Raw genomic sequence first — 14061 nt, forward strand, 5'->3', positions numbered from 1 at the left:
AGCTCACTTCGGATAAGGTTCGAGGGACCTGTTCCCATCTGTAAAAGCATAGCGGCAGTCATTGTGGCAGCCCCAGCGGCCTTAGGCTGTCCAAACACCTGACCACTAGCCCATCGCCGCCTCACAGCGGGGGCCCTGACACGTTGCCGGACGACCAGCATCATGCCTGATCCCAATCAATCCTTGTACAGAAGGCTGTACTATATAAAGCATAACACTTTTCCGCCATATACTCTGCTCAAATAAAAAGAGATCAAGTCATTACAGTATGTTTTTCCATTTTATTTTTTTATGAATGACAGACCTACTCAATCATTTTATTCAGTTTATTTAAATAAGGATAAGGCTACTTCAAAGACCTTTTACATACAAAAATGTACATTACAAGGTTGAACTTTCTGTACTGAATTACAAAACCTGCACAAGCATTTAATAAAAGAGCACACTTAAAAACATTTTGACCATTTTGTAGCCTCTAAAAATTACTGAAGTGGCGCAGTAGTAAATAGAGGAAGCTCTTACACACATATGATTTAATCTACTGGCAGTTTTACTTAATGTAAGTTTTTTAAAAGGTCATTGCTATTGAGTGAGTCTCTAGACCAGTTTTAGAATCCTCTCTCAAAACTTAAGTCAACCAAAATATTATTTCAAATAATAATTACAACTCTGAAGAATTTTAATTCTAGCAAAAATATTATGGCCTCCTAGTAGCAGTTGAACCAACTTTCCAAAGTACCTGGTAGCTGTCAAGATTACTAAAGCTATTGTGGTAAACTGTACTGCCTTTACAGCCACAGGGAAGCAATTCGGGGCCCTTCGTGCTGCAGGGGCTTGAGATTTCCAGAATTCACACAGCAGTCTATGATCCCTCAAATGTAAGAAGACCGGGGGTCATCCTATCTTCACTCCTCAATGAATGCATAGGGCCAAGCATTATGACAGGCAAACCTAAGCCTGACGCTTAGGGTCTGCAAAAGGAGGATGGAGAACGGAAGCAGAGTAAGTTAAAACACGGGAAAGGAGAACAAGAAAAAGACGACAGGCCATGAAGAAGGGGAAGAAAAGAAGACCTCTGCCAATGGCAGGAAGTGGTAAAGCGCCTGTAACTACACCTCAGAAGCTACTTGCTGACCCGACCACTCAGCTGCCTACCAAGATAATAAAACAGGTGGCTCTGTTGGAACATGAAATCAACAGCAACAACATTAACCCATGTTCGTGAGTCGACAGTATCCCAAAGTTGTCTGCCACTCCAGTCGAGTCCTTCCAAACTTTAAAGCACACCAAAGCAACCCTTCAAAACCTAAGATGCTCGACACTTCTGCTTCAGATTCCCCTCATTCAGGAGGCGTCATAACGTGGAGGAAGACATTTCAAGACAAGCTGTATCTATGCACCTTGAGAAGGCATAGTGCTCCAAGATGTCAGTATTATGGAATACACAGTACGTGGTTTAGCACTTCTCCACACTCAAACTCAAAATAGCTCAATAATATGCTGCTCTATGAGCATTGATTCTGAATGTTCATAATATAAACTTCAATTTGAAGCAACAATGTTACACAGTTCAGCTGTTATTACCAACCTACTCTGTAAGTTAAATATACAAATTAAAAATTAATTTTATTGAGTAACTAAAAATAAGTTTCCACTGACTTAAAACCGTCAAATGGCTAACTCTCTCTTAACTAAGAGAGGAATGCAGATGAAAGCAGAAGGGACAACTGAATTATCAAATAGAATTTGTCATTCTACCCTAAAATCTGTACTTTTAAAATATCCCTTAATATACAGTTATGTAGAGGGTTACTGTTGTCCTTCAATAATATTACACATATTAGCCATGCAGTTAACTCTATATTCACTCACTTGGCATAACATCAGTAATTTATGCAACACATAGTATGTATCGATTTTGTCTTATCTATACAGATTTATAGTCTGGATAAAGGCAGAATGGCTAAAAACTGGAGGGTTCAAGTTTTAGTACAGTACTTACCTGCCAGGCTGAATGAATTTTTTGTAAGGCTATTTAATAGCTGAACTAAAATACTTGTTTTAACAAATCAGAAGAGGAAGGAGACTGCTGTAAAAAGTTAATGAAAAGGCGAACCCCAATGTGAAGATCAGTCATATAAAGAAAAAAGTATAAAGTATCCTCCACACTTGGTTAGAAATACAAGGCAAAAAAGTAGACAGGAGAACGTGTGGCTAGAAGGTCTACCGTATGTTCCCACTGACTTCCATCAGACTGGGACAGTAACACTGCTTTAACACGAACACAAAACCTCCATGGGTGATGTGTGTGTGGCAGCCCTGTGGGAAGCTGCCTGTTACCCCAGCAGGGACCCCCGTCCGGCTGGTACTTGTCTCCTACGAGGTCACTCTGCGGTGACTGCCGGCTTCAGCATCTCCTCTTCAGCCTACTCCAGATCATGCTAAGCGTCCCACCTCTCACCATTATCCCTCCTGGACTCTCTCAAGTGCTGGAACTCCATCCCCCTCCTCCTATTCGCCAAACATTCTGCCATAAGCTACTACCTTGAACATGACTATGTCACCTGAAGATTTTAAAGTCGGCTTCTTTTGGAAAGGATGAAGCTCCTAGGGAGGAGTGACACCTGAGCTCCCAGAGCGAGATCAAAGACTGCTCATGAAAATAGTGAGGAGTGCTACATGACAGGGATATCTTAAAGGGTGGACCAGCTGTGAGACTGACCAGTCAATTCCTAATACACCAATTCTGTTACAACTTCAAGGGAAGGAGCAACAGCAAGCACTGATTTTCCTTTTTGATTTTTATGGGAAAAAGTAATGTAAGCACTTCAAGAACAGCAATTTCATCTGTATGTTTGGAAGTTTATTGGCAGCACTACAAATATGCTTTTCTTGGTGAACCTTAAGGAGGAGTTTGGCAGTATTTACTAAAATATTGGGATAAACTGTTAAATTCTTTTGCTAGGGAAAATAAATAAAAATTGTGAACTTCTAAAATATTTTGGGTTTAAACAAAAATCTCAAATTCCCCCAACCACTGAAACAGAGTAATTAAAATAATTCCTATAATTCATCAGATGCTTTGTATCAGACTTGCAGCTAATGATTGACTGGGATCAATATAAATGACTTACACTTAAGTCATCTGGTTTAAAAAGAAATTTTTTCCTAGTAAGGGCACAAAAGGCAAAAATTTAAAAAAAAAAAAAAGGAAGGGGAAAGGAAAGACTATTTTTTTCAAACCTAATTTTAAACCTCTTAAGAAAATTCCACAATAATCAGGATCTCCGTAAATACTGTCAATATATGCGAACTTGCTTGAAAAACTACAGTTACAGTTATATTTACATTTTTGGAAACTTTCCTTCAGGGCCATGTAACATGCTGTATCTTCCTCTTTACTTCTGGGGGCTTCAGGTTATTCTGAAAATACATGAACAGAAACCAGTTTACACTTGCAGAAATGTCAGAGGATAGCTTGAAATGAGCACTTGAAACCACCGAAGTTTACTACTAATATACGAATGGCAGATCACTGCTGCCATCTGGTGGGAGAAGATTTTAGAAGACTGGGGAAACGCACGTCTCCCCTGCCACCCATTTTTTTCCAGCTGTGGTTCTCAAATCTCTGCATATTAGAATCACCCACAGCACTTTCAAACATGCCCAGACCTGGGTCTTATCCCAGAACTAATTAAGTCAGAATCCATACAAGGTGGCAGGGATGAGGCTCCGATTTCTGTCTGGGTTTTCTGGAAGATCCTCCAGGTAATCCTGAAGTGTACTCAGAATTGAAAACCACTAAGGACTCCAGACCTGCTTCTTTCCTGCCTACACCATCGCCTTCCTCAACCTCACAATCCAAGATCTTAATACTAGTAAATTAAAAAAAAAAAAAAATCATACCTCTGAAAGAGTAAAATTTTTCTGAGTAGAAAGATGTGTTTTAAGAGACTGAAAAAAAATCCTCAAGGCTAACTCTTTTATTATAATATTTGAGGTCTAGATTATTCTTCCTACTTTTTTTTTCCTCCTTCCCACTCTTCTCTGACACCCTCCTCCTCTGCCCCACAAAAATGACTGAAAGAAGTGGAAAGGCAGCTTGGTGCTGATAGAAGTTCATGCAGAGGTCAAATGGGTCTGTATTCAAATAGCAGCCTGGCCACTTACTAACTCTGAAACCCTGGACAAGTTTATTTAAACTATCTGAGCTTCCATTTCCTTATCTGTGAAATGAGAAAAAGAACTGTGCTATTGCACAGGGTAGCTGAAAGGATGAACCAATGGAAGAACCAAGCGCTGGTCAGATTTATGGTAGTCTTCTTTCTGCTACTATTTTAGAATGTTTGAACTACTCTGAGTTTTGATCCCTTTGACACACAATTTGAAGAGTATAATAAAGTCAAAGTATATCATAGGAATGCTACAGACTGAATGCGTGTCCCCTCAAAATTCATATGTTGACACCTAATCCCCAATGTGATGGTATTAGGGGATAGGGTCTTTGGGAAGTGTTTAAATCGCAACGGAGGTGCTCTCATGAATGGGCCCTTAGAAAAGAGACCTCAGAGAGCTTACTTGCCCCTTCCACCACATGAGAACACAGCAGGAAGCAGCCTAGTGTGAATCAGGAAGTGGGTTCTCACCAGACAATGAACCTGACAGCACCTTGATTCTGGACTTCCTAGTCTCTAGAACTGTCAGAAATGCATGTCTGTTGTATAAGCCATCGAGTCAGTATTATTTTTTGTTATAGCAGCCTAAATAAGACTAAGACAAATAAACTAAGACAAGGAATAATATAAAACTGCTGGATGTTTAAAGTAAAATCATTTTCTGAGAAGCCCAGGGAAGAATCAAGTATGTATATGTGTGTATATGTATATACATATGTATTTGTACATATAAACACACATATAAGTGTATATACATACACATGTATGTATATGCCCTCTCACAAATTAAACTCTAAATATATTGCCTATCAGTACCAAATTTGCCAGTATATGAAATCCAAGCATCCAAATGCTTAACTATAATTCAGTCCAACACAGGACATTCCCCTACTTCCCCTATCTCTCCAAGGACAGATAAATTTGAGGGAAGGGGAGATCCATGATAAATTCTGAATACTTTAGTGTGGTTTTAAGGTAAGTATAAAACAGACTGAAGGTCAAAATGCTACTGAATAAATATGTGACTCTGGACAAACTATTTAACATTCTGAGCTTTACTAACAAAGGAATATTTTTCTCTTTTAGTCCCAAAAACTGTTAAAGGATCAGAATGACAAAAGTCTAGGGAAAGTGCCTAAGACATTTTAAGTAGAAATAAGATTGGTAGACTTGAAAAAATTAGCTTATCATCATGGATTTTATGATTCCAGGAGTCAACACAAAAAAGGACACGGAAGAGTCAGACCATTTAAGAGTTCAAGAACTGCCTGTGGCCTGGCTCACCCACCCCCATTCCACGATGCCTCCCCACTCAGAGACTCCATCCCTCTCTCTTACTAGCACAGAAGCCGCCCCACACTTACCACAGCCTCAGCTTCTTCTTTAGGGGCCGCTCGCTTTAACTTCACAGGAGTAGCTCCAACAGGGGACAAAGGTGGGGACTTCACAGGACCCAAAGGACTTTTCCTATGCGTTAAGTCATGGTTCTGTTTAGTGTCATTATTATTGTGTTCCATTTTATTGTTCATAGGCAAATTGGAAGACAGAATTAGGGGTGAAACACTTGAAGAGGAATTTGACAATTTTCGAAAGGCATTACTGGTAAAGCTTGCCTGAGGGGGAGGCCTGAGCCGGTCATTATCGCCATTCTCTGTCTTTCTCACTTTGATGCTTGTACTTGTTGAACTTCCGTCAAACACGATGAGGGGTCTTTTCCTTAACCCATCTACAGTGCTAGCCCTGAAATCAGAGATAAATTCTTGAAAAATACCATCTGCAATGCAAACGAGTCTGCAGGAACTCAAAAGTAAAACAATGACCAGAAAACATTTACTGGTAAGACTCATCTATTTTAAGGAGGACTACTGGGAATGAAATTTTCTATGTTCACCCTAAATGAAGTGACAACTTTCTGATGCTTTAAAGTATAAAATATTTATTGACAAGAAACTTAAGTTAGCTTTAATGTACACACAAAATATTGGTTTTTTAAACATCAACCAAGCAATTAACCCTAGAACTTAAAACAAGATTTCCTAGCAACTAAAAAAAATTTTAAGTTTTAAAAATCACCCCATCTGGGGCGCCTGGGTGGCTCAGTGGGTTAAAGCCTCTGCCTTCGGCTCAGGTCATGATCCCAGGGTCCTGGGATCGAGCCCCACATTGGGCTCCCTGCTTGGCGGGGAGCCTGCTTCCCCCTCTCTCTCTCTGTCTGCCTCTCTGCCTACTTGTGATCTCTGTCTGTCTAATAAATAAATAAATAAAAAGATATCTCAAACCAAGAACTTCGATTATCTTTAAAAAAAAAAATCACCCCACCTAACTGATAAGGTTACCTTGACTACGTATCAGTTATTATTTTAAAAAGATAATGAACTATTAATAAAACTACAGCAAGACTACCACAGTCACACTCTATAAACATGAGAATATTCTATTCTATTTAACAATGGTCTCTAAAGCCGAGGCACTCTCTAAATTCTAACCATAATATTTGTGTAATGTTAATTTTAAAATCTGGCAAGTCTTCATGGTTAGATTCTGCAAAACCTAACTTCCACTCTGAATCATAAAGGTAAGTAATAAAAACATTCATTTTTCTACTATTCATTATACCTCAAGTAAAACAACAGATTTATGGAAAAAAAAAAAAAACTTTTAGTTAAACATGTAATAAGAACTTGAGCAGTCAGTTACTAGGAAGAACACTTCAGCCTTGCTACACAAAATGTGGTAGAGGGACCAGCAGTGTAAACATCACCTTGGGAGCCCGTTACGAAATGCAGAATCTGGGGCTTCAACCTGTCATTTTAACCAGATCCTAGGTGACTGGCCAAACTCACCAATTCTTAGGTTACCACTGAACATCATCTGGTAGCAGATAAAAATGACTTTCCTACATACACTGTGCCGCTGCCAAAGGGAAAGAGAGGGCTCATCAGAGACAGCAGGGCTCATCAGCTTGTGAGAGTTCAACCTAATATCCCAGAGGCATGCTGAAGTTTGAGAAGCACTGCACTGTTAATCTGGGCCTCACTCTGTGTGACCTGGGGCTTATCACAATACTGCTAATTCAACAATACTGGACAATCTCTTAGATCCTTCCAGCTTTAAGGTTTTGAGTCAAGAGTGAATCTGTGGGGCACCTGGGTGGCTCAGTGGGTTAAGCCTCTGCCTTTGGCTCAGGTCATGATCTCAGGATCCTGGGATGGAGCCCTACATCGGGCTCTCTGCTCAGCAGGGAGCCTGCTTCCCCCTCTCTCTCTGCCTGCCCCTTGCCTACTTAAGATCTCTCTGTCAAGTAAATAAATAAAATCTTTAAAAAAAAAAAAAAGAGTGAAATTTGTTATTTTTTTTAGAAAGTCACAAATCTGGGGCACCTTGGTGGCTCAGACGGTTAAGTGTCTGCCTTCAGCTTGGGTCATGATCCCAGGGTGCTGGGATTGAGACCCACGTCGGACTCCCTGCTCAGCAGGGAGTCTGCTTCTCCCTCTCCCTCTGCCTGCTGCTCCCCCTGCTTATGTTGTCAAATAAATACATAAAATCTTCAAAAAAAAAAAAAGTTGTCACAAATCCTTTCCAAAAGGATACTGAGGAGCTTAAAGAGATTATCATACGAAGTAACAGTACTGAAGCTTTGCTTAGGACAATATGAGTGAATGTGCAGATCAAGAAGAAAATACTTTATTAAGAATCAACAAAAGTAAAAAAAAAAAAAAAAAAAAAAAAAGAACCAACAAAAGTAAGGGGTACCTGGGTGGCACAGTCAGTTAAGCGGCCAACTCTTGGTTTTAGCTCAGGTCATGATCTCAGGGTCCTGGGATGGAGCCCATCGGCCTATAGGCTCCACACTCAGCTGAGGGTCTGCTTCAGGATTCTATCTCTTCCTCTGCCCCTCCCCCTCCCACCGCTCACTCAAGCCCTCTCTCTAAATTTTTTAAAAAGATGAACCAGGGCGCCTGGGTGGCTCAGTTGGTTAAGTGTCTGCCTACAGCTCAGGTCATGGTCCTGGGATCGAGTCCCACATCGGGCTCCCTGCTCCATGGGGAGTCTGCTCCCTCTGACCTTCTCCCCTTTCATGCTCTCTCTCACTGTCTCTCTCTCAAATAAATAAATAAAATTAAAAAAAAAAAAAGATGAATCAACAAATGTGAACCGAAGATGTATTTGGTATAATCATAGATTTACAAAAGCTAACACTAATACGTAGTCCATACCACTATATAACCATCAAGCTAAAATGATGTTTCATCTGAACTGAATGTGTTCCTGATCAAAAGAAAGACCATTTTCCCAAAAAAGAACTATGAGCATACATGTTACATTCTTCAACTATTTTCATACCTGGGGAATACTCCCCCCACCAATCATGAGCTCTTCTTTGTAACTAGAGATTAACACCCCTCACCAACTCGGAGCCAGCATTCACGCTCACGCCCAGCCGTCATTCCACCTTCTCCCACAATCACTACTGCGCTGCCAATGACAGTACCGTACAAACAGAAGGCTCTAAAAATAAATTCAGTAATTAATCAATAGCGCCCACTTGTGATAAAACAGACACAGGAAAAGAAATAACTAGCCCAAAAGGGTCTTAGGACACTTTGTCCTCATTAAACCATCTATCACTGTTACAGAAACATAACCATTTAAGAAGGAAATTCATTTGCTTGTGGTTTTATGAAAAATTTTCTGAAATTTAAAAATCTTAGTGTCCCTGAAGCTATATGACAGTTCCTTCATTTCTTTATTATTCAAAGACCTTAAAGTCTTGACTCCACATTTTCTCACAATTCAGCAAATCTTGTTGGCTCTACCTCCAGACTCCAGCCACTTCTTACCAAGTTCCCTACTTCAGTCGAAGTCCCCACCATTTATCACCTGGATCACAGTACAGCCTCCTGATTGATTTTCCTGTTCCCCTCCCCCTACCTTAAATCACTTCTCTGTACTGCAGCCAGAGTGATGCTATCAAAATGCACATCAGATGATATCACCACTTTGCTCAAAATCTTCCAATGGCTTCTTATCTCAGAGCAAAGCCAAAGGTTTTACAATGACTTACAAAGCCTTACGCAATCTAACCCAACAAACTCCCCTACTCACCTCCAATAAACCTCTTTTCTCTACTCTCCTTTTGACTCTCTCCACTTTGGCCTTGATGGGCTCTTTATTGTTCTTAGTTTATGATGGGCACACTCCTGACCCAGGCTCTAGTAGTCTGTCTGGAATGCTAGCTTGCTCTCCACCATCTACAGGTTTCTTTACTGAAATGTCATTTCTCAGTGAGGTTGTTCTTGGCCACTTTACCTAAAATGGCAATCTCTCTCCCTGATTTACTTTTCTCCTTAGCATTTATATGTATCACTATGTAACATACCATATATTTTACCTAATTTTTTAAATTATGTTTCTCCTAATTAAAATATGAGCAGGGAATTGTTGGTTTTAGTCATGCTATAAGCACAGTGCCTGATGCTCAATAAATAGTTATTGAGTAAATGAATTTTTCTTACCTAAGTTTATTTTACCTGGAGAAAAAAAAGGAAAAGCAAAATTGTTAAGTCATATGAGATAAAAACCAGAACCGCTACCAAGTACCTTTTAGTCTCATTTTTCATCTCATGTTGCTCTCTTTTCCTTTCCATCATTTTCCCCCACCTATTCTTTGGCAAATCTCTTTGAGGCAACGGAATTGCGTGCTGAACATAAAGATCAGTGAGATTGTCTTTGTTTATTCTTATGTCATTTTCAACAGTTATGTTCTTCTGTGGAAAAGGAAACAAAAGTAATTTCAAAATAACATCCTTCATGGTAATTACTACCTACCTAACAGGGTAGAACATTCCTGCTTAAGTAACAAATTTTATCATTATAAAGCTTAATAAGTATCTATTTTATAACTTATTTTCCACAATATAATTTAATACTTATTATTTTACTTACAATTTAAAACATATAAAATTTAATGTAACTTAACTCATAATTTACATTTACAATTCTATAATTATACCATTACCATGTATTTACTGTAATTACAGAATTTGTTATTTAAGTGTGAGTTTATTATTTAAGTTGCATAGGAACTTATAGGGACTTCAACTACACTGCAATCCCACATAGTACTGTAAGTAGTATTTCGGAGGTTAACCTCTGAAAATATTAAGTTCAGCCTCATCTTAAAAGACAATGGTCACATATTCTCAGTGTGACAAAGGCTGCAGTCCACAACTGGTCAGCCAGTCATCAGGCATGGAGACCATTTCCAGTAGCACCATCTTAATCCATGAAGTAAATTGAAAATGGGAGACTTCCTGGGGAAATCAGACCAAAAGAAAAAGCCAACAACGATAACTCTTACTGCATGCTGTCAAAAAGTTACCCAGAGTTGTCACTATCATGATTAAAGTAGTGGGCTGGAGGTCTCACCCCAAATACTGTTTCCCACGTCTCCCTAATAATGCTTCTTAAATTGAAGCCAACTACCAAGATTTCAAATGGCCCTACAGATGGACACTGCAGTCCCCTTACTAATGACTGTACTGATAAGAGTGCATCATTACAAACTGCCCTTCATATTTTCACCAGTCTTTTCAAGTAGCTTCCAGTCACTGTCCAGCCATCCCTCTCTAAATTACCTCTCCCCCACTTTCCAATTTGCTCTCAACATCATGGAAAACATGCGGCATAAGGAAAAGGAGTAGCTACAGATAAAGAGTTTGGATTTATCTGTGTTCAGTTTAAGTGGCAAATCAGTCCAATCTATGTACTCTGATAAACTTATCCTGATTACTTTTTTCTTCTAAATTTAAAAGTACAAATATTACTTTTCTGTTATACTTGACCACCCTTTGTTATCAGTTTTCACCCTCTATTCACTCAGAGATATGAAAAAACCCTGGAGAGTCCCCTGGATAACATTTCCAGAGAATTCATAGGCACCTTAGTTTAGGAAGTACTGCTCCAGGGTGGTAGTTCTCCAGCTATGGTCCCTGGGCTAGCAGCAAGAACTTGTTGAAAATGCCAATTTTCAGGCCACGCCTTGGACCTACTGAATCTGACACTCTGGGGATGGAACCCAATAATTTGTGTTTTAACACGCTCTGGGGGTGATTCGTGATTCTGATGTGCCTAAACAGTTTGAGAACCTCAGGGGAAAGGTAACCTCAATAAATCTACTCAATAGGGCTGAAGGAAATTATAGAGAGTACTGAGGCATAAACATATGGAAAGCAACAAAATACGGTACTTAAAACCACAAGAAAACTTTCAGTAATTCTCTACCACTTTAAACCAAGTTCATCACTTCTTTTGTCTTATTTTTTGTTGATTGTGTGAGGTCACATTGGCTCGAAAAGAGGAAATGCTGCATTGAGAGCCAGGAGTCCTGAATCCTCCCCCATTTAGCAATGGTGTGACCTTAAATAAAAGTCACTTCACTTCTCTTAGACTGAATTTCATCTTTAAACGAGGGGGGGGGGATATGAACAAAGGGCGATTTCTCCGACGCTTTCCAGCCCTGACAGTCCTTGATTACTACCCTTCATTTCTACTACGATTCCGCCCCCCGGCCCCCCGCACACATTTAGGCCGCTGGGGTCGCCTAGGACTCCTCTGTCAGAGCCATCAAAACCCCAAGAGGATGAGTCTTAATTCCCAGGAATTCCTGATACTCTAAGGACCTCTTTCTCGGATAGAGGTGTGGGAAGACCTGGTCCGTTCGTGTGGAGTAGAGAGTGACACAAACCCGGCGGGAGGGGCGACGGCGGCGGGTGTGTCCGCTTGCCACTGAGGATTACTTAGGGCCAGCTCAAGTCCGCATCCCTCTCCAAAAAGGCCCACCCGCCCCGGCGCGCCCGACCTGCTCCAGGGTGAGGAGAAGGAACTCCTGGGACAGCAGCTCCGGGTGCAGCAGCAGCTCCGAATCCGTGCAGCTGCGACCGCCCACATCCCCCGCCATCGTCGTCGCCAGGAGACCCCGGCCGGCTACCCACAAGCCTCCACGAAAGAAGCGTCCCGGAAGTGACGTGAGGGCGGGGCAGTGAGTGTGACGTCACTCCTGGTGCGCCGGGCGTGCCTTTCCGCATCTGGTGGCGGACCGGCGTGCTGGGACAGATCTTGTTAAGGGAGGACTCCCGGGGCCGAAAGAAGCGGAAGGGACGTCTGCAGAGAAAACGATTGTCATTTGACTTCTTACAAGAAGAGTCAAGAAAAACGAAGGTCCCGAAGCGGGCCACGATTGGTCGCGCTTCCTTTGACGTCCAGGGCAGAGGCCAAAGGGATTCCTAGGGCAATCTCGCGGGAAAGAGGCGGGGCAGCTAGATGTCCTTTACCTCTGTATATGGCACTAGTCGCTTCTGAAATTGTGTTAGTATTTTTTTTTTTCAGCCTGTTTCTGTGTTTCCTGATCCTCCTTCAAGATGATGATCTTAGGCCAAAGACTTTAATTCTTTGTAACCCCATGGCCTCACACATAGTAGGTTCTCAAGTATTCCCTGAAGTAATACTCTGAATTAACCTGCTCACGTATGAAAATAATAACAAAACCACTAGTGAAAAGGCCAGGCATTTGTTAGACATTAACGATGTGCCAGGCACTGGATTTAATATGGATAATGTTGCTCCTCAGAACAGCACTATGAGGTATATGTTATGAGAATGTTTATTTTCCAGGTGAGGAAACTGAGGCATTGGGTAATTTGCTGAAGATCAGAGATTGAGGAAGTAGCAAGCCAGGCACTTAAGTACATTTTCTCTGCTCTTATAACTACTATGAAGTAACAGTTTTAAACGTATTCTTGTAGGTTTCAGCGATGATCTAATCCTTGGCAATTCACCAAGAAATCTCTTCTACTTCTCTTTCATCTTTTGAGGGAGAGATACACATCCCAAAATATTAGGTACATTTAAAACTTGCAGGCTGTTCTAAGTGTTTACTGTTCTCAACTCTATGAGATGTATCCTCTTACTGGAAGTTATTGCAGTAAAACATGTGAACAACTCCGAGGACGCTAAAAGATAAACTTTGAAGAAGCATTGGAAAATAAGTGAGATGCTAAATCAAAAAGATAAAGTAAAGCTAAGAGGTGTTTTGCAATTTTTCTTTGTCATTTATGTATATGATACTTTATCCAGAAATTGAATTTCAAAACTGAGCAGAAACTTCAGTTAGTCTGGTTCTTTCATTTTAGTGTTGAGGAAGCTGACCTGAAAGACATTGAAATGACTTGCCCAAAATAGAACAGAGTTTTAGATCTGAGCTGAGGGAGGTATTTGGATGTTCTAATTTGCAGTTAAGTGCATGAACTTCATGGTATTAGAATCATGGTATTTTATATCCAAAATCTGATTACATTTTCATAACAATAGTGAAATTATGTGGCTAGTATTATCCTCATTTCCCTTTCTAGAAGGCGTGTTTTAATGGCAAAAGCAGTTGTCTTGGAAGGAGCCTGGGCTTGAAAACTAGACCTTAGTTCAGATTTTTTTCCTGCAGCAAAACGAGACCATGGGTGAGTTACTTAAGTCTCAGCCTCAATCTTATCAGAAAAAATTGCTGTGCTAACATCTGTGAAGAATTATCAAAGGAGTACAGATTATATAACACACTTGGCACAGAGCAGGTGCTTATTAACTGGTAGCTGTTTTTTTAGAAAGTATTCAACCATAATTATGAGGCAGTCTACAAAACTGGTGAAAGGGCAGATTTGGAGTGGCCCAGACTTGGATTTTAACCCTGGCTCCAGCACTCAACTAGGACAAATATTTCATGTCTCCTCACTTCAGTGTTCTCACCTGTGAAATGGACACTGTAAGGCTACCCCACAATGTTGTGAGGTTGGAGCCAGAGGATGTAAAGTGCCTCCTCTGTTGCCACTAACTGGAG

At 40.6% G+C, this 14061-nt stretch overlaps 1 protein-coding gene across 4 annotated transcripts in view; it reads right to left on the reverse strand.

The window, feature by feature from the left end:
- Positions 1 to 12185, reverse strand: part of LOC308348775 (ashwin) — a 29803-nt gene extending 17618 nt beyond the window's left edge. Inside the window, exons 1-5 of one of the 4 annotated variants that reach the window (XM_080813113.1) lie at positions 12037 to 12161; positions 9777 to 9943; positions 5789 to 5915; positions 5540 to 5662; positions 3349 to 3423 (exon numbers count right to left, since the gene is read on the reverse strand). In XM_080813113.1, coding sequence (XP_080669239.1) covers positions 3367 to 3423; positions 5540 to 5662; positions 5789 to 5915; positions 9777 to 9943; positions 12037 to 12135 — 573 coding nt within the window. In that variant the 5' untranslated portion in view covers positions 12136 to 12161 and the 3' untranslated portion in view covers positions 3349 to 3366. Of the gene's footprint in view, positions 1 to 322; positions 3424 to 5539; positions 5916 to 9776; positions 9944 to 12031 lie in introns of those variants that run through there. The other 3 variants (XR_013967389.1, XM_080813112.1, XM_080813114.1) reach the window with 3 other exon arrangements.
- Positions 12186 to 14061: the final 1876 nt, after the last annotated feature.

Source organism: Martes martes (genome assembly GCF_963455335.1).
Source record: "Martes martes genome assembly, chromosome: 9".
Classification (NCBI taxonomy): Eukaryota; Metazoa; Chordata; class Mammalia; order Carnivora; family Mustelidae; genus Martes; species Martes martes.